The 25,034-nt window shown below is 35.3% G+C and overlaps 2 protein-coding genes and 1 long non-coding RNA gene across 6 annotated transcripts in view; 1 reads left to right on the forward strand and 2 right to left on the reverse strand.

The window, feature by feature from the left end:
• Window positions 1–2,576, reverse strand: part of LOC123873049 (persulfide dioxygenase ETHE1, mitochondrial) — a 35,258-nt gene extending 32,682 nt beyond the window's left edge. For 2 of the 3 annotated variants that reach the window (XM_045917715.1, XM_045917714.1), the window contains exons 1-2: window positions 2,271–2,576; window positions 1,048–1,168 (exon numbers count right to left, since the gene is read on the reverse strand). In XM_045917715.1, coding sequence (XP_045773671.1) covers window positions 1,048–1,168; window positions 2,271–2,278 — 129 coding nt within the window. In that variant the 5' untranslated portion in view covers window positions 2,279–2,576. Of the gene's footprint in view, window positions 1–1,047; window positions 1,169–1,916; window positions 1,936–2,270 lie in introns of those variants that run through there. The other variant, XM_045917716.1, reaches the window with a different exon arrangement.
• An 869-nt stretch (window positions 2,577–3,445) lies between these two features.
• On the reverse strand, window positions 3,446–23,069 carry LOC123873054. The gene is made up of 3 exons (XR_006797591.1): window positions 23,060–23,069; window positions 6,702–6,705; window positions 3,446–3,786 (listed from the first exon to the last, which is right to left on the reverse strand). It is a non-coding gene; the product is annotated as an uncharacterized LOC123873054 (long non-coding RNA).
• The window catches only part of LOC123873045 (tubulin-specific chaperone cofactor E-like protein), a 43,495-nt gene continuing 22,118 nt past the window's right edge, over window positions 3,658–25,034 (forward strand). For both annotated transcript variants that reach the window (XM_045917708.1, XM_045917709.1), the window contains exons 1-4: window positions 3,658–3,795; window positions 18,396–18,646; window positions 19,108–19,610; window positions 20,286–20,385. In XM_045917708.1, coding sequence (XP_045773664.1) covers window positions 18,401–18,646; window positions 19,108–19,610; window positions 20,286–20,385 — 849 coding nt within the window. In that variant the 5' untranslated portion in view covers window positions 3,658–3,795; window positions 18,396–18,400. The remainder of the gene's footprint in view (window positions 3,796–18,395; window positions 18,647–19,107; window positions 19,611–20,285; window positions 20,386–25,034) is intronic.

Raw genomic sequence — 25,034 nt, forward strand, 5'->3', positions numbered from 1 at the left:
CAAAATAATTATACATAATATTATTATTACATCTCTACATTTGTTGTGCTACAGTATTTTCATAGAAACATATAAATAAATAAAACAATAAATAATTTAATTGATTTCAATGGAAATCTCTTACTAGGAACCTTTTTAGATTTCGGTACCTCAAAAAGAAAAGCGGAACCCTTATAGGATCACTCTGTTATCTGTTTGTCTGTCTGTTTGTCTGTTCCTCTGTCCATTTGTCTGTTCGTCTGTCCATCTGTAGTGTTTGTCAAGAAAACTTATAGGGTACTTACTTCTCATTACCTAGAATCATGAAATTGCAGTTAGGTACTGAGGTCTTATAGCACAAGTAAAGGAATCAATATAACCATGAATTTGTGGTTACATCACAAAAAAAATTAAAATGTGTTTAAATTTTCAAAGTAAGATAACTATACCAAGTGAGGTATCATATGAAAGGGCTTTACCTATACATTCTAAAACAGATTTTTATTTATTTTTATGCATAATAGTTTTTTTTGCATAATAAAATGTCCGAAAAAATACCTGAGTATGGAACCCTCGGTGCTCGAGTCTGACTCGCACTTGGCCGGTTTTTTTTAATAAAGTAACATACTAATTACTGTTATTATCATTGTATGTCCATGTATGTCGTCATTTTTTATCACTCGAATAATAGGTACTTAACAGAACAAAATATGTGCTTGTCATATGTCAGTGCCAAGCGCTTGTCAATAAATAATCTTATCTGATGTTCAATTATTATGCATTCTATGCAAAACCAAAATGCAGTTAACTAAATATGTGTACACTTTCCAGTTCCTAAGCAGTATCTTACCAGAATTATAAATTGCTTGACAGCACAGCTTCACTAGTAAAATCCTGTATAAAATGTTAAAAAGCTTCATCCTTGTCATTTAGAAATTCGTTAATTGTATAATAATCGCGACTAAACAATGCTGTTTAACACAGTGTTTAAATTAATACAAAATAAATCACTGTACACCTTTTCATTAAAGTTTCAGCAATTAATTTATAGCAAAATGGGCTTGTAACCTGTCTAAAAAAGAAGTTAGTTCCCCTCTCCATCTCGCTAGACATTAACCTCGCGTTCCCAGCTTTATATGCTGCCAGCCTCTCAGCAAACTTCATAGTATGTGATAGTTTCCACAGCATCCTGCCAATGATAATGGTTATTATTGCACAATGGAACACCTTGTTACATAAAGGATTAACTTATAACTGTTTGCTCAGATGACTGCATGTGATCTGTCATTGTTTTACTATGGCTTATATACTTATTGATTACTCACTAAAGTGTTAGTAAATACACAATAAGTGTTGTACATACATCCATACTTACTAATATTATTATAAATGCGAAAGTGTGGCTATAGCCTATAACTGTATATACATTCCTTTTAACGAAATTTGACTAAATTTGGTACAGAGTTAGTTTGTTAGCATCATGGATAGGAAACAGACTACTTTTCGTTCTAGAAAATCAAAGAATTCACACGGGACTTTAAAAAACTTAAATCCAAATTGACAAAGTTACTGTCATAATCCATTTAGTACAGACTACTGAACTAGCTTAAAGCCTTAAACAGATATAGACTACTTTTTATCTCAGAAAATCGAAAAGTTTTTTAACACAAGATTTTTAAAACCTTAATCCATTCGGACAAAGTCACAGACACAGTTTAGTTTAGTAAGTAGATAGTGTAGATAGTTAGAAAAAAATTGTTCATTTCAAATTATATATTCTAGGCATGGGGTAAAAATATGTCCGGCATACGTCAACAGATTTCTAAATGACAATCTTGCGTGAAACTGTTGGCTTTGCATTCAGAAACCCATAAGGTAGTGTAATATATACTTATGTAGTTACATTGCTTATGTATTGCATGATATTTAGCATTTACATTTTGCAACTTTTTTTAAGTAAAAAAAGTCAACTACTGAGTTGCTTGCTAGCTCTTCTCTGTAGAATTTTCTTTCTGAACCGGTAGAGTCTTGGTGGCACATGTGGTCTTCAATTCAATGTTTTCGTTTTTCATCAGGACCTATTTTAAATACTAATTATATTTACCTACTTAAGCTTCTTGTTGAAAATTTAAATATAAACGTTTTAAATCATTACATATTACGCAAGAAGTAAAAATTAAAATACATAGGGATTACTTATTATGGCAATTACACATAAGATGGGACTCAAGACAAAAAAAAAACTAAAATTAATTTATAGTGGATTATTTAAATTATAAAGTAAAACATACCTGGCCATTGTTATCAACTGATCGTTTAAAAATAATACTTAATTTATTTTAAGTTTTTGATTCTGATAATATTATCTTTACAATTAAGATCTTATCAGTGTATATCAGCTAACCTAACCTGCAGATAAAACCTACAGCTAACTGAAATTAATTATTTACTACTAGTCTTAAACAGTTTGTTATAAGCAATATTATTATTATAATACTGTAGGCAAACTAATAAGTAACAAAACTATTATTTACAATTTATAATAATTAGGTACACAAACAACCAAAAGCAACTTTGTTTTGGTTCTTAAATGAATTGTCAAAATCGAATGACATTAGAAAGACATATAAAAAAACGATGCGTTCATAAATCCTTGATAATTTATTTAAGGGCAAGCTTGTATCGAAACATGGACTATTTGAATTGCATAATATCAGCTCAGGTCCAGCTTTTTATTTTGATATTCAGGTCTTTTGCCAGAATCTCCTTAAAATCAAGCAACCTTTTTGTTTTTGTAAGACAATATTTTCAGCAAAGACCTTACACTACAGTGTAAGGTCTTTGATTTTCAGTTTTTCACCAAAGAGTATGTAATCACTAGCCTAGTGACTATTGAAGCTCTTGCTGACAGTATTAATTGACAAATATTTCAAAATGTATAAATAAGTTTAAAATTCAAATAAAATTATAGTAATAATAATTGCATACCTAAAATAAAATAAATTGCAATAATTTAAAAATCCATCAATGAAGGTATGATTCCAATACTTAATCCATATTATTCATTATAAAGTATCATAATACAGTTAATAGATCCCAACTTTTAGGATCTCTGCCAGATCATTGCTTGATGCGAAGTCTCAAGTTTGAACTCTCAACATTCCAATTACTTCAATTAATTCAAATACATGACCGTTCACAGTTACTCTGTTTTGAAATTCCCTCCGATTCCAACATTGGAAATGTGTTGGAAAATTCAATTTATTTGCTGTCTCTTTTTTCACGCTAGGTTTGTATCTATTGGCATCTCTCTCTTTTTCAACAACGACGTCATTGACCTATCCCTTCCCGCAACGCCCCACGCTTTACTTTACTGTCACGCACACAGTGCATTATCGGTGTGTGAATGAAAACTGGTATTGCTATTGCGTCTGTGCAATGTATTGATGTAAACATTCTCTTGTCATTTTATTTCAGAGCGTTTAGAAGAGCGTATGGAAATCTTTTGAGGCGCATCTGAAACCATGTAAACAGCTGATACTATAGTAACACGAAAAACAGTTCCATATGTTTTCTTTGTGAAAGTGATTTCGAGTCTAGAACATCATAAATTCCTAGTCTTTAAATCACTAGTGCGGTAGAATTCTTTGTTTACAAATGCTCGAGTTTTTGTTGTAAATTATTTACTACGAAGATTTCTACGAGGACACCTTTATTGTTATGAGAAGTGTGAGCAACAGTTTAATTCATAATTCGAACTGGACTTTTTTTAAATGGAAATAACCGCTGTGTTTTAGAAAAGGATACCTACACTTAGTGAGTATATTTGAATTTAATTATTTTTGTATTCTCAGTATATTAAGTGAATATCTACGAATAAATATTATGCGATGGCTAGGTAGGTATAGTATTTTTTTATATATATCTACTGTCTAGGTATATAAAAAAAAAATATTTTGTTCAATCCAGTAAACGGGTTTGTTAGTAGATAAGTACCTAGCACGTACCTACTACTACCGCTCTACATAACGATTTTTTTGAATTTTTGTAAAATTAGTTTTTTTTTTCTTTCTCGTCTGGCTGTAAAATTAGTTTACTACAATTGATATATTTTAAATAAGTCCCTATGTAAGTAGGTGCATCATGTGCCTACCTATATCTAGGTAGATAGGTAGGTAAATAATATTTGAAACATAGATAAAAAACCGGTCATGGGTGAGTAGGTCTCGCAGACGAGGGAGCCCGTATCATCGTACCTACCTGCCTAAAAATAATGATTTAGGTACATATACCTACCTTATTGAACAATAAATTTAACTAGTGAATTTTTTTAATTAGACCATAGACGCAGAGTAAAAATTCCCGCGCATTTCGTAATAGGTAATTCTCCTTCAGAAATAGAGAGCCGGCCTTGCTTGCCATTTCCAGTGTAATCCACCTTGCTCTACCGCAATATCGTTCAATAACAAGGTACTTAGTAAGCACCTACAATACGCGACAGGTTGAGATGGCAATCGGAGTGTGAGGTGGGGGACGCCCCGTACACCCGCAGCGCGTTAGCGCGAGGGCTATGCAGGTGTGCGGGGCGTCACCACCCCGGTTGCCATCTCAACCTGTCGCGCACTATGTAAGGGCATGGCTTTATTGTTTACCCAATTCAAGACTGCATAGGTAGTTTTTTTACAATAAATAAACTACCTAGGTAAGTTCATAATATTATGCATGCATAAAAATGAAAAACAAAACATTTTCTTATTTAAAACAATTTTTTTAAAGAGTTAAGTAAAAACATGACTATGTACCTAGGTACTAGGGCTAATGTGTACCTAACTGAATAAAAAAATCATCCTCAGCTAAAGCTTTCACAAAATTAGTTAAAGAACCATCCCATCGCTTTTAAATTGGTCCAACTCCAACTGAAGATCTGTACCAGAAACTTTTGAAAAGCAATGACTCTACTGCGCAGAAAATAAAGGTGGCAGTATACTTGTACAACAATAGTTATAGGCACTATGCCGTAATATCCATGGAAGATGTTTACTAACAATACATGAATAATTTTCCTCTAGCCATTAGTTTATTGTCAGAATAGGTATAAAAACATCCACCTACTTAGATAAAGTCATACTAAATTATATTAACTATTCATTGTATATCAGTAGGTACCTACTTATGTGACGTGTACCTATTGTTATTACTAATTACTGTACCTAATCGTTGCGGCCACCTGACAAAGTGATGTTCAAATGTTTATGCCTTCAAGGATATACCTAATAAGTACAGTAGATAGGTATATAATTTGTATAGAACCCAATGTCATCATGTATTAAATGCTCATACTAGCTGATGCCTGCGTTCGTCCGCGTGTAGGTATTTACATTTTAAAAAATCCCGTGGGAATTCTGATTTTCCGACATAAAAAGTAGCCTGTGTCACTCTCCAGGTCTTTTACCATACAATTACATATATAACCATGCAAAAAATCTGGTCAAATAATATGGGTAGCGATGCCAACTGATGAACAGGAACTAAGAATGCTTATGTAACATATTCAAACAAATGCGCGTTAAAAATTATAAATCCCGCGCCCGAATACAAAAACGTAATAAACAAGCGATAAAGCGAAGTGAAGATATCGTAAAATAGAGGAAACAATAAACTTATTTGCCTTCTAACTACTGCGCAATATAAATGCAACGCAACACCGTTCGCAAACAGTGTTTTTTTTTTTAAACCGGTGAAGGACACTAGGATTTGGTCACGCGTTTTTATAATCGGGCACGTGCGATTAGCGGACGTAAAAAAATTAATTATGGTTTTGTTCGATACAATAATTTTATCAGAACATTTTGTGAAAAAAATTTAGGTCTACTTAGATTTTTTTCATTTACAAAGTTAACAACCGATAATCCAAAGATACTTCAGCGGTTTCAGAACATCGTACACTAAGAGCAATTTCTGGAGCGCCATGATTTACACGGAATGATGAAATCCACGGATACTTAGAAATGCCAACAATGAGAGAGAAAGTGAACAAGTATTCCAAAAAGTACAAGGTTCGACTGGATAAAACCGCAGAAATTGCATTTATAAACCCCTATGAGATAACAAATTCCTAGTTCAGTAAAATCCCTATAAGACAGTGGTAAACCCCAATTTTAAACGCCTTAAAAATGCCACGTACTAGAATTGGACGAGAGATGAACATACTCGATAATCTACACTACGAAAGGGAAGGGTATTTACTGAAATGCCCCCTAAATTAAAAAAAAAATACACAAAGACAAACAAGCAATGGTTTGTAAGTTTTGATATATATGCGCTTACGACATATTATTACGCGCTTAGCTTTAAAAGTCTGCCGTACGGTGGAATATACCTTTGCCTTTTCAAAGCATACAAAAACAACAAAAGGAACAAAAATATTTTAACTCTGTTTCTGTTTTTGTTAAGTGTTAATTATGCACACCCACACAAAGCATGGATCGGCGAGCTTTAATGCAATATGATTTGTCATACTGATTGAACTCAATTTTTTGTAAGTTCAATAGCCTTATTAACACGTTGAAAAAGGATTTTCAAGTGTTATTAAGATGATGACATCATAACAGATCTAAAAAATTCGGTCAAGTGCGAGTTGGCAGTCTTCGGGCACTGAATGCTAAAAAGTGCCATCTTTCATATTTAAATTAATTTAAGTTTCATGGCATCTGCGAGGGTACTAAGCTAATCCTAGTCCTAATTAATATTATAAAAGTTTGGATATTCTGATGTTTGTTACTCCTTTACGCCACAGTGACTGAACTGATTTTGCTCTATTTTAAAATTGAGATAACTTATAAGTTATCACACATAAACTACTTCTTATTCCGGAATATCAAAGAGTTCCCGCGGGATTTTTAAAAAACCTATATCCACTCGGACAAAGTATAAGGCCGACTGGTTCGTTAACAAATGCAATGTAAGTGGATATTGCACTAGTTTAATTAGAAGAATGTTATGCAGTCTCGTGATTAAATTAATTTTATATCCACTCGAATTAGTTTCGAACACCTCAGCGATATTCTACTAAATAATGAACAGAATATTATAACTGCCAAGTCCTAGGTAGGCATACCTACCCTCTCGTAGTCGTGGTTATGATTAACGTTCAGTGAACACATGCTGTAGAACAAAGAACTACAGAACTACCCAGCTGATACCTACCAGACGATGCACCGCTGAGCTTGCTCGAACTGCACTTAAAGTCTAGACGAATTAACCTATTTATAGGATTTACTTAATAGGTAGGTATACGAGGATCGTCTCTAGTCTCTACCTGTTGATTCTACTATACCTACTTGGGGGATGGAATAAAATACCAAGCAAAATTTTTACGAAATACACATATAGACTACAGGCCCATGTTCAAAAATGGATGGGTCATATGAACCACCAGGTGACGTATACAGGACGATATAAGAGCATAAAATAATAAGATTCAGCACTATGCCGTCACTTGTAAGCTGTCCAACAGAGTGCTGGTGAGAATTCAAAAGTGCAGGTAGAGTGAGTACATTTTGGTCATATATTTTTGTACGGCATTTTTACCATCGATAGATCCATGAAAAATAATAAGAAAGCGCGCAGTGCCGTAAAAAAATGGTGCGCCACAAAGTCAGTAAATTTTTTGATTTTCTGACCTTTTCCGGGGTAAATTTGGTCATTTAATTCTGTACGGCACTAGTTTCATACTGTTTCAATACAGCCTCTAATCCATTATTCCGCAACGCCGTACAAAAATCATGCGACAAGGGGAAAAAATTGAGGGTAGCAACCCCCTCTCTTTCCGTGGTCCGGGGGATGATTTGAAACAACATAAAATTAATTTATTTTGAAAGTGTTTTATGCATAGATAATATTTTTTTACATGCCGTACATTTTCGTTGGTCCAAAGGTTTGTAGGGGATGTGGATATTATATACACACCCGTTCACTTCAGTTAGACGGCATAGTGATTTTATCATATTATCAATTGTTCTCTTCAAAAATATGTTAATGCCGTACAGTATCAGGTGGCCATAAAGTACTACACCCTTAAAATGGTAGCGTCATTTTCATCAGCCTAAAAGATATGGTCTGCATTAAAATGTACGGCATATTTTTTTCCTAATTTATTTATCTTAATACTATTTAAAACAAGGGAAAAGCGTAGAAAATTGCTATATTTTATTAATCTATGAATATTTAAACTTTTGCAATAATTTGAAAAATTTCAGTTTTTGTATTTCTCTATAATTTTTTTTAGAACAGTTTCTTTTGAACGGCAATACTATACAACAATAGTATTTTACACTATCATGTTAAAAAAAAAGTTGCCGTACAGAGTCAAATGATTTTACAGCTTTAAAAATCAAGTATACCATGAAATTAAGATAATTATTGATACACATTCAAATGAACACTAATTTTTTGACGGCATTATTTTTAATAGTACTTTTGAGTGCTAGATAATGTTTTGGAACCAAAGCCGTACTTTTTCAAATCACCCCCCGGACCACGGAAAGAGAGGGGGTTGCTACCCTCAATTTTTTCCCCTTGTCACATGATTTTTGTACGGCGTTGCGGAATAATAGATTAGAGGCTGTATTGAAACAGTATGAAACTAGTGCCGTACAGAATTAAATGACCAAATTTACCCCGGAAAAGGTCAGAAAATCAAAAAATTTACTGACTTTGTGGCGCACCATTTTTTTACGGCACTGCGCGCTTTCTTATTATTTTTCATGGATCTATCGATGGTAAAAATGCCGTACAAAAATATATGACCAAAATGTACTCACTCTACCTGCACTTTTGAATTCTCACCAGCACTCTGTTGGACAGCTTACAAGTGACGGCATAGTGCTGAATCTTATTATTTTATGCTCTTATATCGTCCTGTATACGTCACCTGGTGGTTCATATGACCCATCCATTTTTGAACATGGGCCTGTAGTCTAATAATATATCATTTTATTCGTTCAAATTCAAAGTATCAACGGTTTTTGAAGGGAAGCGACGACCTACGAGGTCATCGCACAAGTGGATTCGCAATGTGTAAACCGAAATATTGTAAAGTCTTATCTATACTAATAAATAAAATTGGAGTGTCTGTCTGTAATTTCGAAATAACTACCGCATATTAAGGTCATATGGTTATTTGAACGATACTATAACCGAATCACACGTTTTAAAAATTTTTGTCTGTCTGTCTGTCTGTCTGTCTGTTTGAAAAGGCTAATCTTGAGAACGGCTGAACCGATTTTGACGAGATTTTCACAGACAAGTAGAGAATTGACCAGGGAGTAACATAGGCTACTTTTTTAACCGACTTTCAAAAAGGGAGTTGTGTTTTTCTACCTATGTACACCGAAATCTCCGAGATTTCTGAACCGATTTGCGTCATTTCTTTTTTAATCGATAGAGGATCTTTGCGACATTGTTTCATAAAAAATTTGGAGTCCAACTCCTCAATCCTGATGCTGCAGGGGATCTGACCAATCCACGCGGGCGAAGCTGCGGGCATCAGCTAGTACCTATATAAAGTAGGTAGTTAGTCCATTATACATCATAGGTACTTTGCCAAAATTCTGAGAACGTGGTAAAATTTAATCCAATAAGAAAAAAACCGCTTCCAAACTCTATTTGTGGTAGATTTTGGGATCTGAAAAGATGATCGAAATTAAAAATAAAAAGATAATATGGGTTGTGATCGCGAAAATGCAGATTTGAAGTCCACATTTAATGACTTGAAGTGTGAAAACTCTGATAACTAGGTACTAGGTAGGATACTTAGTCCATACTTCATCATCATCATACTTTGTCATAATACTAAGAATTGGTAAGTAAAATGAAATCCAATAAACAGGAAACAGCTCCGGAAGAACATACTCGTGCACTCCCAAATTCTGCTTCTGGTCGATCTTGCGGCCTGGAAAGATGACCAAATTAAAATAAAGATAAGTGGTAGTAATCGCGAAAACGCAGATATAAACTTGTGCAAACTCTGACTACTTTAGCTTAGTCTTTACTTCATTATCATCATATTTCGTCATAAAGTGGTAAAATGAAAGCCAATTATTGGCGTCACTCAGAAAAGCAGGTATTATTTAAATATTTTTATCAAATTATTGAAATGTCCTCTCCAAAACCAACACACCCAAATTCTTTATAAGTACTTACTACACTTACTAGTTAATACATAACGGGCTTCTGGTTGTAAATTTAATTCAAAGATAAACTCTGCAATAATATAAATAGTGCAGACAGCGTAGGTGTCACATCGCATGCTCATATTAGAATCGGACGTTAGCTCAAAACTAAGAACAAAAGACCAGACTCCAGACAGACGCTGCGTGGTACAGGTTCAGCGACCCCCGTCCCGAAAGGGCCTCAAAGTGTGTCTGAATAGTGCAAGGCTTTTACACCCCATCACTAAACCCTCAACTTATAAAAGTAGAAATGTAAAAAGCAATAATTTCTGAAGATAAGCGTGTCTCAAATCTCAATCTAATTAGGTATGTAAATTAAAGAAATGTAACTTAAATAAGCCAGACATTAATGAGTCTATAAGACAAAAAAAATTGATACGCATAAATTGCGCGTAGGTTAAAACTTGCAAGGTACGAGTAAATTGCGATCTAAGTACGATTTTTATCTTTTCATGCTCCCATCACAATAGAGTGATCGGCATTTATCAGGCCCAAAAAGAGAGGTGTTATAAGTTTGACGTGTGAACATATTTGTGTATCTGTGTATCTGTCTGTGGCATCGTAGCTCCTAAACTAATGAACCGATTTTAATTTAGCTTTTTTGTTTGAAAGGTAGCTTGATCGAGAGTGTTCTTAGCTATAATTCAAAAAAATCGGTTCAGCCGTTTGAAAGTTTTCAGCTCTTTTCTAATTTTCTTATATAGGTTTTTGTGTTTCTGTGTGTCACTTGTCGGGGGTGTTATAAATTTTTAATTTACATCGGTCAATATATTATTCGTTAATCTGCAAGTTAAAATATTAAAATGCAAGTGAAACTTAATACACTTAAATTAAATTAAGAAATAGGTATAAGATTCCATATTTCCGTATCGTATAACTGGTTATTCTTAAAAATCTCCGCACTTAATTAAAATTTAGCTAACATTAAAGTGACCCAAATCGCCTCGTTTCTTTTGTATAATGTTACATCATTAAAATATTATCATTATTTATGAAATCTAGCTATCGTGGAGTGAATTATTAAAGTTTTAATGGGACCTTGGTTGCGTCGAGTAACGCAGCAAGGTCGATGTTACAATAAAAACAGATTAACTTTCAGCAGGATGCTGTAAAATTATTAATTCAAGGTCCTCGGCGAGTTTGAGATGATTTTGTGGGCGATTGTTAGCGCTTGTTTTTAAAATTATATCTATCACTCATCAGCATTATGGTTGCAATGTTCATCAGCAAAATATGTTCTCATCATGGTCTAAACTCTAAACCGATGGACTTTATTTGGACGCAAGTTTCTTGTATGGATTTTCATAATCCGAAAAATTCAAAACATTCAATAGTCCAATCAATCCATACTGAATTAGGTATTTCCTTTTATTTCTTGAAATTTTTAGCCTTCGCTTGGTATTCTAGTTTTGTGCATGATAAAATATTTTGACCCAGTTTTATTACCCAGGTACTTTGACAATATCTGGCGTACGTATAATTTTACTATCTCAATGTTTTAATTCTACTCTACAATAAGAAGAAAATTCATATTCACACTTAAGTAGTTAAATACACAGATACACAGATACACACGTCAAACTTATAACACCCCTCTTTTTGGGTCGGGGGTTAAAAAGAACTGAAGCTGTTGATTTTCTAATATGAAAATCTCTTTAAAATATAATTAATAGACCGAGATGGATGCATGAAAGTAGAATAATATGTATAAAGACACATAATCTTTTAGTGGTTTCTAAGCTGACATTTGAGGGACGGCTGGTTACATTCAGCTAATTGGAGTGCGGTTGAGTAGCCTTGTTGTACCTAAGTAGTGAGACGTAGTTGCAGATAAGATAACGTAACAATCAAACGTAAAATGCGTCTTAATTCTTTAGTATAAGGTTTCAAATAATGTGGGCAAAAATAATCGCGTTACTTCCTGTATCATTTGGTACGCATTCATTATGTCTAGAGTGTGGAACATATTCCCTAATTTTTTTAAATTCTGAAATCAAAAATTCTGGTCATCTTTTCGAAAACAACTTTCATTTTCCATTTTAACCCACACCATACAGCTGCATAATTTTCTATCCAACGACATTAATATTTCAATTTTCTACCCAGCCTTATCTAAAATTAACAATTAATCAATCTATCTGTAATCTAACTTGTCAAAAAAAAAACTGTATAATTTTTAACAAATAACACGTTGTAAGGTACCTACCTAACTTACCGACAGATTGCAGACAGGAATGATTTTATTAATTTCGTCAATTTTTTTTAGCTTTCAAATATAGATGGCATAGTAAGTAAAAACCAAATGTAGGTCAATCACTGCATTTTATAAATGAGTCATGATGGTCTAAAAATTATTGCGATTTTTATGGATTTAAATAGAAGACTTCTTTCTCTTTACCTTTATCTATTCTATGCCTTTATGGTACTACTATTTTCAATGTTTTTACTTTACTTTAGATGATTGCGATATGCTATATTGTTACATTACATCACAAAACAGCTCGGCTGTTTATTGTAGTTTTAACTTTTTATTCATGCTTTGTTTTTTCTCTACTCTCTAAGAGCGCTTCAATGGATAGAGTAGGGGCTGACTTTTGCTTTGTGCTAAAACTAAAAGTACTGTTTCTACTAGTATGTACTCAAATATAGGTACAAAAGAGCTAGTCTAGACTTTGACAAGTGAACCTAGCTTATAGGTACTTTCTTGCCTTTTAACTAAAATATAAATAGGTTCTAATATGGTGTTTCCCTTAAAAAAGGTTTTGTTAAATTTAATCAGTGTTATCAAAAATTTCAACGCTATTTGCCCGTACCTGTCTACGATACAGTCAATAACATCGTTCGATTTTAAGTCAGTTTACCGTTTAGGTACTCATAATTTAATTAGGTATTTTAATTCATAATTAATTATTATACTTAAACTAGGTAATAAACTTTAGATGTTTTATGTATCAGTCAACCAAAGATAAGGATAAACCAATAGTCACCACAGTTTTGTGTACGAAGATGAAATCGTTGATAAAGTAAAAGCCTTTTTAAGCGTAAAAGCTAAGAGCCTAGCAATGAAGTAGGCCTACCTACTATTCTCTATAGGGAATTCTTCATTTTACTTTACGTTCAAAAACTTTGTTTTCAACTCGGTTTTCAGAATATTTCTATCTACATATATACCCGTATCTAATCTGATATCGCTTTGCATATCTTCTGCAAATGATATCGTATACGAATTTGATACATTTTGCTTGCCCCCGTATCGGATCGACCTCAAATATCTGATAAGATAAGAAACATCATAGTTATCACAAGTAATTTGTTCAAACTGGCACAACTAGTAAAATTTTAATGAATATATACATCATTGCTAAGTGTAGTTTATATTAGGTATGTTCGTTGACCTAATTCATCATCATCACCGTGTGCCTTCTTCGAAGAAACGAAGTTTGGCGGTCATCATACGAAAAGTTTCTCTATCTAAAGCCATCTCTTTTAACTTTGGGTAACTGTGCCCTGTCCACCCCTTATATCGTCCAACCATTTATTTTTCTCTATAATATTAATAGCTGTAGGTAAAAATCTTAACTTATTAGCTAGTTAAGTTGGTATGTTCATCAATTCAAGGTTAATGATAATGTGGCTTCCTAATACAGAGATTTTATCGCTATTAACAGAAGCCATTGTCTAAGTGTTGAATATGTTGAATTGTTTCATTGGATACTTGATCTTTGTCCTTTTAGATATATTACTGGGTATCGTTCCACGAATATTAATTTTTAAAGTAAGTGCTATTTCGTCAAGTAAGTACTTAGGTAAATAATAGTCTTGCCTTTACCTTTGCAGAAATGACTGAATAAATGGCAGAATAAATATTTTAAGTTACTCGCTAAAAGAGCTAACTGCAAAGAATATTTAGAATCAAAATCTATTTCAAGACTTTCAGGACCATTTTTAGACTTCCGTACCCGAAGGGTGCCAATAGGACCCTATTACTAAGACTCCACTGTCCGTCCGTCCGTCCGTATGTCAAGCAGTGGATGCAAACACTGACTGAGTGATTGATTTATTCCAAAATTTAGTACTTATCAATTTTAGTATCGATGAAAATTTAGAAGATTAACTGGATAGGTCAATATGCCAATGATAGGTGGAATTAATAACCGGCAGAAGACTGTTTATTAATAACGCATATATCTTCAGAATAAAACCGACGCTGATGTTGATAAATCGAAGGTAATTTTATTTCCTTTATTTATTTTCAAATACAAAAGATATTCTTTTTCTTCTACTCTTGGTTTTTGAATTTTTGAAGAGCACTGCAACATTGGCATGTTGCGTTGATTTACAAAAAAAATATTAAGGCGGTACCTACTGTGCTTTTCAATTCTCTACAATAATTACATTAAAGTAATCAGGGTTATAAAGTTTATAAATAAATCAAAATAATCGATTGCGAATATAATAAGTTCATGAGCACACAAAATGAACGGTGGTAACCTTGCTTAAAGTCACGATATGACCTTCCTTACATTTCAAATTTTAGTAGCAACCCTTCTAAAACTAACGGAATCATTCGGTTTCTTATCAGGAAAGAAAGGTGAACTTTTAAAAGAAAATCACGTGCAAATCCTATGGTAAAGAAAAAGCGAAGTTGGAAATAACTAGTAGTGAAATAAAGGAACATAAAGAAATAAGTAGGATTGAAAAAAAAATAACCAGTTGCCCTCAATTAATGTGCGTGTTCCATCTACGTTGATAAAAAACAAAAATAATCGCTTAATATATTTTATGTTATTGCAAATACAATATAAGCCTTATTAGAAATCTAGATCGGTCCTAGTGGGGAAATACCTATTATAACATTCAAGGCTGTGCGCCACTTTATTATGAAGATACCTATTTCGCATATCTTGATGTCTTTGTTTCATCATACCTCAAACACTACCATTATTAAAATCGGAAACGGAATGATTTAGCTGCAATATTTTTGCAAAAAAAAATTAAATGTACGAGAGGACTAATCGTCATGTAGCTGCTTACCATTACAATATTATATTCTGTGGTGCTAATTAGTACAATAGTCTAACTTGCATTGACTACATCCGACATCTGCTAGTTATCCTTTGTAAGAAGTAAGAACCGGCCAAGTGCGAGTCAGACTTGCGCACCGAGGGTTCCATACTCGGGTATTTTACCGACATTTTGTACGATAAATGAAAAACTATTATGCGTAAAAACAAATAAAAACCTGTTTCAGAATGTAGAGGTAAAGAAAGCCCTTTCATATGATACCCCACTTGTTATCTTACTTTGGAAAATTGAACCCATTTTAATTTTTTTTTTAATGATATAACTACAAATTCTCGGTTTTCGTATTTACTCCTTTACTTGTGCTATAAGACCTACCTACCTGCCAAATTTCATGATTCGAAGTCAACGAGAAGTACCCTATAAGGTTTCTTGATATCAAGAAACCTTATATGGTAGTGTCTATATAGACACGACGGACGGACGGACAGACAGACAGACAACAAAGTGATCCTGTAAGGGTTCTGTTTTCCTTTTGAGGTACGGAACCCTAAAAAATTGCAAAAACTGTCCATTTACATTAAAACTAAACTTAAAATCTATCTTCATGCTGAATGGCAAGTAATACAGAAAACAAGAGTTCGAGTATACCTAAATGCAAAACTCCAACTTGCGATTCGGAAAATATATTTGACACGTTACTACTTACCTATATAAAGTGTTCATATTATTAACCAAATATCAAAATAGAAAGAAGATAAAACATATTGGGACACTTTACAGATTAAATATTTTGTAACCATCATTAGAATACCATCAGAATCATTGCCAAATCAAAATGACAATGAAGCAAGCCTGACCAATTTCATATTACAAAATTTGTGAAAAGCATTAGTGCCTACTGCCTAGTATCGTTAATGCATTATTTGGATACGCATCCGCATGATTGAGTCGATAATATAATTTCTATCGGCAACCATTAACTATCAATTAGTGGTTTTATTGTTATTGCCCGTTTTATCGTTATGTCTAGTTAATCAATATTATTATCACCAGTAATGATTTACAGAAATTTACCATGTGTAATAAAACAGTATTGAACTACTTTTGCTCTACTTTTATTACTTTAAGGAAATCTTTTACATCCTTATCGATTTCTTGAGTGATAAATTCTGAATAATCACTCACCTACTCGTAAGCTTAATTCCTTATACATTAAAAAAACTGATGTTACATTTTTTAGATGTCCAAGTTATACCTTCAAGCGTAGTGATTGCTACTGTGTTCATTGAGTCTACTTTAGAGGATTAAATATAATCTGTGTTCAACGTCGTCCATTAAGTTAATGACTATGAAAACGTTACTTAACCGATGCAATTATACTTATGCGCTTTGGTAGCTTGTTCACTTGCTCTTTCGTTCAAATCTAAACATCGTTCGTACATATCTAAATAGTAAATACATACTCGTAATAATTTTTGATGTTCATAGTATTCTTGGCATGGGTGATCAAGTGTCATCAATTGTTGGCTAATGCGATTTTTTAGTAACCATCGCCTTTCATCTTTATGGGAATAGAAATACCCTTGATATTTTTTATAGACTGGCCTCGCAACGAATGCCCTTGGACCTTAATCCGGCAACACAGTCATAATTCCCTCTGACACAGTTAAGCAAATATCACCGTTTCTAGGTTTGACTAGCTAATACTCAAGTCTAGCAAAAGGTCTTAGTCAAAGTCCGAAACCTTGACGATTGACTGCCGAAGTTTTGCTCAATCCTATGACATCTAACAGGCGATAGGTAGGTATAATACGTGACAGGTCGATATGGCAGTCATCCCGCACCGGGTTAGCGCGGGGGCTGTGCAGGTATGCGGGGCGACCCTACCCCGATTGCCATGTCGATCTGTCGCGGACTATAGGTACTGTATAAGTCAATTCAGTTGTGAGTGATAGAGTGGATCAGATGCAAACATCAGTCATCAGAGAGTAGTTAAGTTACTTACCGTTCGCGTCTAAAGAAGTTATTCTTTAACAAGTGTAAATTAAAAATTTATAATACCCCCGACGAGTGAAGGTTACAGTAACTAGAAAAGAGCTGATAACTTTCAAACGGCTGAATCGATTATCTTGGATTATAGCTAAGAACACTCTCGACCAAGCCACCTTTCAAACAAAAAAAACTAAATTAAAATCGGTTCATTAGTTTAGGAGCTACGATGCCACAGACAGATACACAGATACACCGATACACAGATACACACGTCAAACTTATAACACCCCTCTTTTTGGGTCGGGGGTTAAAAAATAACTACTAAAAGTATATTAGGTTAATTAAATATTGCTTGATTGACAACCACCACTGTTATTGCAAGATACTTCGACACGCTCGAAATCATTCTCAAAGGAAATAATTGCGTTGGTAATTACGGAATATTTAATCATAATTTCGAATTATTATTGATTATAAATAAAATTACTAACGTGATTTTGCACAGCACAAATACAATTAAATTATGTACTTAAATTATTATTAAAATAAAAAATAGAACTGTGTCGAGCAACGCTTAATATTTAATTATAAAAAATATACTTAACAACAAAAACAAATTTTATTAAATTAAGTGCAAGTTAAAAAGAATGTATTTTAAAGGCGATAATGATGATGAATGAAACCATGTCGCGAGTCGTGACCTATTATAATTGTTTTCGACTTATGGCTTACCTAACTACCAAGTTGAAAAGCAAATTTTTTGCAGAACAAAATAGAATAGAAAAGCCAACGATTTTAAAATCAATATTCTAAAGTCTACATATACACGTAGGTACATAATTAGTAGTTATATCCGAAAATAAATTATTCAATACTAAATATTATGAGATACCTACATTCAAACAAAAAAAATTTTTTTCTTTCAATCAAGATTTTTTAAGCTTGCTGATTTTAGCTAACTTTTTAAGCCACACCGAGCTGCACCGATCAAATCACATTTGGTCCAGGGGCAAACGTAGTGGAATAAGAGAAAACTCTACGAGCGAACGTTGCCCGTTACATTCCGCTAGAATTTGATTTGGAATAGGCTCGATACTGCCAGATTTGTGATCGAATTTATAGAGCTGGTTTATAAAAATCAATAAAATTGTGTTTCTTTGTCCACAGGTAAAATGCCGTCGCTTTTAGAAGCGCTGGAGCGCAAGTACGGCGCAAAAGGTGAAGTAAATCCCGCCATAGATGATATACCAGTTGCGATCTTCGTGCCCAAACGCTCGCACAGACTCAGCGTGCCCACGCTTTTGGTGCTGAACGATTGTGATATTGACTGCGCTGGAGACGCGAATGCCTTAGCTGATAAATGTGCTGATGTGGTCGAACTGGATCTTGCCAATAATAAACTTAGTGATTGGAAGGAGGTAAGCCATATCAAAAAGCTAAGAGCTCCTTGCATAACTCCTGAATCAATTTTTTTTTAAGTCTAATAACATTGTGAACAGGATAGTATGGCAAATAGGTTCAGTGGAGGCTGAACTAGGTCCACAGTCAAATATATTGAAGCTGACTGGAAGCAGCCTGAATTAGATGATGATTGAGTCTGAACTAAACCCCGCTTAAGATGTCTATAGAGTTATTGACTATTCTTCTTTTTGAAAATCTGTATTTACGAAGTGGTCGACGTATTTGATCTAATTAAATATTCCACACAAGTACTTATTCAATTTTAAAAAGCTGTTCTAGCAACTTTATGATAGTTATTCTTAAACTAATCTAAACACTCTTTTTAACAGTTATTATACAATTTTATTGTCAACGAAACACTTCCGCGTTATAATAATCCTAGATATGAACTACAAGTAACTGGAACATTTGTCTTCAGATATTTGCAGTACTGGAGCAGACTCCTCGCGTCAGATTTTTAAACCTGAGCTTCAACCGGTTGTCCGCACAAATTCAAGCGGCGCAAGCACTACGTCCGCGCTGGGACTTTTTAAGCCATCTTGTCTTAAATTCCACTTATGTCGGGTGGCAGAGCATCCTCGGTTTACTCAAGGTTCTACCAGCTCTTGAAGAGATGCATCTGAGCCTTAACGAGTATTCCTACGTGAATTTAAGCGGGAAGGAAGCCGATGAGAAGGACGTTTGCGAAGGATGTTCCCGCCTCAACATTGACGTTACTGAACCTGTGCATGAACAGTTGAGGCAACTCCATTTCTCTGGAAACCCCTGCAGCAATTGGAGGGAGATTTCTAAATTGGGTTACGCTTTCCCGAACCTAGATACCCTTCTGGTCAATGACTGTACCTTGACTACTTTGGAACCGGATCCGTGTGATAAGTGTGATGACAAAAATGGGAATAAGGAGAGCCATGACGCTTTTCCGTAAGTAACTCTTTCATATAATATTATCCCTTAGTCATATTATATGTTGGTAGTTCTTTCTTTTCCAGCATTAGATAGGTATAATATAATTTGTATCTGTTATATGTACTAAGTTCTTGGAATAATATTCATAAAATTATAGTACATTTGCTCTTTGCTCCTAACAATAAAACGTAACATGGGGTTATCAAGCTAATTTTCAATGTCATATTTATTAGCGCGTGGTAAATCTGTTTCGTAATTATCAACTATCATTGACCCACTGAACTTGCGCTACGTGTAACTCTATCTAACTACGCATTGCCAAACTTAAATTCTAATTATCTTGAGACTTTTAGCTAGTAGCTCTTATATTTCCATAATTTTATACTGAGGTAGTTACAGTACAACAATAATAATGATTATATTATGATGATGAGTTGACGTATATTATAGCAATTTAAAATAAAGCTGGCTTGAGAAGAAGCCCTCTACAACCTCGGGTATTCTGTTTGTTATCCCATCATCTAATCAGAATAGTAGCGTTTGTCATAATTGCTAGCAATTGCAAGCTTTTTTGTCATTTGAATAAACCATCAAATAGTAATAAGATTTTCCACTGTGAATGGATTTGCCAAACTTTCACATAAGTTTTGTAAAGTATGATTAGGTAATATCCATTTGTTTGTATCACAGACACCTGCGGTTCCTCAACCTAAACAACACTGGTCTGGCAACGTGGGATGAAGTGGACAGGCTTGCCAAATTTCCCGCTCTCAAGAGTTTACGAGTGCAGGTAGGTGTCTATCTCTAAATATAACTAATAAAATAAGATTGAAAGTTTTTTTAAACTTTATGGGGCACAATGCAGATTGATTAAAGTTAGGGAAATGGAAGTCGCTAGGTATGTAGAGGCGGTCTGATCGCTAAGACCGATTACTCAAACTTCGGTCACAGTTCAAGACAGTTATTTATTGTAAGTTTGTTTGTTGTATAGTTTTGTTACATTATGATCTTCAAAATGTTTAAATTGCCAGGTTTTTAATTTTTAAAGGTGTTTTAATAGGCCATGAAATGACTATAAGACCTTTGATTTCACCTCTATCCTAATATTTGACAGATGTCGATTCAGGATCAAACCGAGATTTTCGTTACTCTAGGTCACTACTCACTGCTTTGGTGACAAGAATGGTGTCAAAGAACATGATAATTTAAAATCATACTGGTGCTTCCATATCCGGACCATTTAGATGGATTAGCGTATTTCAAAGAATTGTTTATACAATAAAGGAAGTTCTTAGAATCTGCGTTACTCATTAGTCAATTAGGTACGAGTCTCTGCCACATCCCTTACACTGCATCGAATGGTTATGTTACGGGCAATTTGATAAGTCCGGGAACTATTAATAATGGCCGGTCTGTATTAATAATGCCCGACTCAATTGGGCAATGTGATTAAAACAGCATGATTAATTACTTTTCCCGGCCATTATGAATAATGCCCACCCTATCTTGGGCAAAGTAATAAAATAGGTGAACTGTAGTGTTTTTGTATATTAAATGAAAGAACCTAACCTAACCTAAGCTTTTTTTTTTATACGTGGGAAAATCCTCATGGATACCACCGTGCTCGGGGAGGCGAAGTGGTTATGTCGGACTCTTACCGACTAAAACCCCACGGCTTACCGTGTCAATCGTTGTTGCTGGGCACAGAGACACGAACGTAATCAACTGCGACTCAGCTAACAGCGCCCGCCAAGGCAGGCCCAGCTCTGGGACTAAAAGGGGCCCCAACACCGTTTAAGGCTCGCTGGAAACAAGGGCTTGCCTTCCAACTCGAGGACCTACTCTCCCGCGGGTAATAGACTCCCCGTGTCTATTACCCGGAGGCCCTACTCAAGGGGGCAAGCGACGGTCGTGTGCAGCTCGCCTGCGCCAGATTCTCTTGCAGCACATGGGATGAGAGCTTTCGGCTTCCTCTCTCAGCCGCTCCGCTGCCTCCTTTTGCGTCATTACTCCCTCGCTGAAGGAGACCATTGCTTGCCAGGCCCTCTCACTGTCCACCATGGGTTTAGTCACGGCGGGCAATGAGAAGTCCTGCCCCATAATATCCACCAGTGACTGGCGAGGCTCCGCCCACGCCGGGCACTCAGCCAGCGTATGTTGTCCTGTGTCTGAGACACTACCGCACTGGTGGCATTCCTCTGTGGGCTCTCTTCGCGCCACCCTGCACAGGTATCTTCCAAAGCACCCGTGCCCCGTAAGAACCTGTACAAGGTGGAAAGGAACGTGAGTGCTCCATGCTTCCTCTTCGTCCAATCCTCGAGGATGGGATGGATAGCTTCGATAATCTTATGACCAGCAGTGGGTGACTCAAGCCTCCTCTGCCAATGGAAGAGGAGCTAACCTAACCTTACCTAACCTAACCTAACCTAAGGTCCAATTTATCACATCGTCCGGCTACAAGTAGGGAATTATTCATACTGCCCGGTCCAAGTGATAAATTCAAGCTATCTCAAACACTGACTTATTACATGGACCACGAGCCGTCGGACATTATTAATAAGGGCCGGTCAAAGTGATAAATTAATCACTTTGCCCATCGCTCTTGGGAATTATTAATAATGGCCGGTCCTTATTAATAATGCCCAATTAATCACGTTGCCCGTAACAGTTATATGGTTGTTGATTTAAAAAAAATCTAAAAAATACTACCTATGTTGCGAAATATGTAGGTAAAGTTTTCAATGTATGAAATTCACAGCCGCTCTTACAGCTGTTTGCACAGAATAAACCTTGTGGTTTTATCGCGTACACATAAATCTTCAAAATGCAGCTATATTTTTACTAGTTGAAAAACAATTTATGACCTGAGCTTGGTATATTAACTTTGTAACTTATAGGCTAGCTTTATTAAATTTTAATATGGTTTGGACTAATAGACTATCTTTGGTTTAATATGAACGTATTAGAAGATGCTGCGGAGTGTACATAGCGTTATTATTTCAAACTTAGCATCTGTACTTGATCACTTTTTCATTCCACATTTGTGTTGTCAGTTGTGGTATAGCTTCATCAATATGAAAAATGTTATTTTTATCTTATCCGTCTCTACGTCCTACGTTCATCAATGTCTGTGTTTCCACTTCACTTTAATTTAACATTAAGATATCACTTCGAATAATATTATCGTTATTATTTCCTCTTAGCTACAGATGCTACATCTGGATCTAATTAGGAAATGCCGAGAAAATTTTTGCCTTGATTTAAAACGCGGAATTACTTATCACATAGATATCTGAGATCTTTACTTCCCTTTGATTTCGCATTAATGTGTATGTCTTAATGTCTACCGTAGTATCTTCAAATGATTACAAACCAATATTAGTTAAGTGTTTCTTACTGCTGAGTTTCTTGCCAGAACTTCTCTGCAGCATCTGGTTTTCGAACCAGTGTAGTGAGTTCTTGACTAAAAAAGCCACAGATTAGTCTACAGGAAATAAAGTTATTTAAATTATCTTTTCACTTAGAGATAGATGTGAAATAGATGCAAGGTGGATAGCAGTCAATCAATCAATCAGCCTGTTTGCGTCCCTTGCTGGTCATAGACCTTCCCAAGAGCGCAATCACACACGTTCCTCTGCCTTCCTCATCCACCAATTCCGTCTAGTGAGTTGGAGGTCGTCCCACACTGCGCTTACTGGCACGCGGTCTCTACTCGAGCTCAAATAAATCTGCCCCAGGGGCCTGTGATAGACATGGGCTACTCACTGCCACTTTAGCTTGCTAATTCGTTGATAGCAAATTAAAGGATTATCATTATTTTTGCCTTGATTTAGGTAGGTATGTTACATGCGGTGTCGTTACATCATGAACAAAATCCATTAATCATGAAGATGTCTGCCTACACTTCAAAGTAATATTTATCAATATTATCGTTATTATTGCTCTTAGCGATAGACGATAATATCTAGTACATAACTGCAACTGCATACTTGATTACTCGCGCCAATCATTACATCATCGACACCCTTCCGAGTTTAGAACACATGATGTGAGTAAGTACTGGCGTAAAGAAACGTTGGTCGATTACTTATTTTTATTCACCTTTCAATTATGTTGGCGTTTTGCACCACTAGTCGACTAGAGTCATTAGAGATTATTTTAATCCCTTCATCATCCGTATCTCAGTGGGCTATGTAAAGCGCGATGTTAGAAAGTTTTCTGAGGGGTGTAATCCAAAATAAAGATATCTGGATGAGAACCAATGTCACTGACATATAGCCCACAAACCATTAGCAAGCTGGAGTGATGTAAGTCATGCTTGTCTTAGGGGCTATGCTCGTTGACGCCGAAAACTTCTAGACCCAAGAATAGACATTAGACACCGTGTACAAGTAAGTGTAACATTGAGCACCTGATGGACCGGCAGACGACTGATATAAATAAGGTTTCGGGAAGTGGCTGGATGAGAAAGGCTGAAAACCGGGTGTAGTGGCGCTCACTATAGTTCCCTAATCAGCTAGTTGGAGATAAACAAAATGTCTAAGGGCTGATGATGATGACTGGTACATAGTCGAAATTCCACGGACACGTAGTTACCTGCTAAGCAATTTGCCTGCTCGTTTCTAATTCGAACTACTAGGATATGGAACAACCTTCCGCCATCAGTTTTCTCCTCCAATTTTAGTATAAATACCTTCAAGTCAAGAGTGAATAGGCATCTTGTAGGCAACCGCGCCACATCTAGTGCTGTCTGACAGCAGTCAAGCGCTAGTCCATAAATTAAAAAAATATATATCTAACACTTTTATCAGTGAGTGTAGTTCAAACTTCATCGGTGTATTAAAACATCGGACTTAACGCGCGTAACGTGACTTCCCTCGGGAACCGGGAGCAAATGGGTGAAGGTCCTCCATTTATAACTGCGTCCCATTTTGCGCCGGCGTTTGCGCAAGGCGTAAAACACCCATTTGCATACCTATACTACGCAGCAGATGGCAAAAGTGATATTTTTATAAATCTTGTCTAAATTCTGACTTCGGCCAAACCGCAAGACGACTTTAATAAAATTGCAGGAAAAATGCAGGTACCTATAGGTATAAGCAGCAGCAGTGTCACCACAGAGTCAGGACAGTATGGTATTTGACTCTCTTTACAGGCCTACTGTGGAGATATTTGCCTCTATAGGTATTATGAAGATATTAGTAGTTGACAAGTACAGCCATTACTAGGTAATACTTTTGTGACTACCACCAAATTTTTAGGTGACTTTGCTATATTCCGTAAGGGTCTCATTAAACAATAAATTCTGTATCAGTCAATGCCGTTATGAATGATGGGGCATGAGAATCATACAGATATCATGCAAACATCAATCATTGAATAAGACGGTACCTCAGTAACCCGTCAGTTACAGCAGTGATGTGGCCAAACTGATAGCTA

Source organism: Maniola jurtina, chromosome 16 (assembly GCF_905333055.1).
Source record: "Maniola jurtina chromosome 16, ilManJurt1.1, whole genome shotgun sequence".
NCBI lineage: Eukaryota > Metazoa > Arthropoda > Insecta > Lepidoptera > Nymphalidae > Maniola > Maniola jurtina.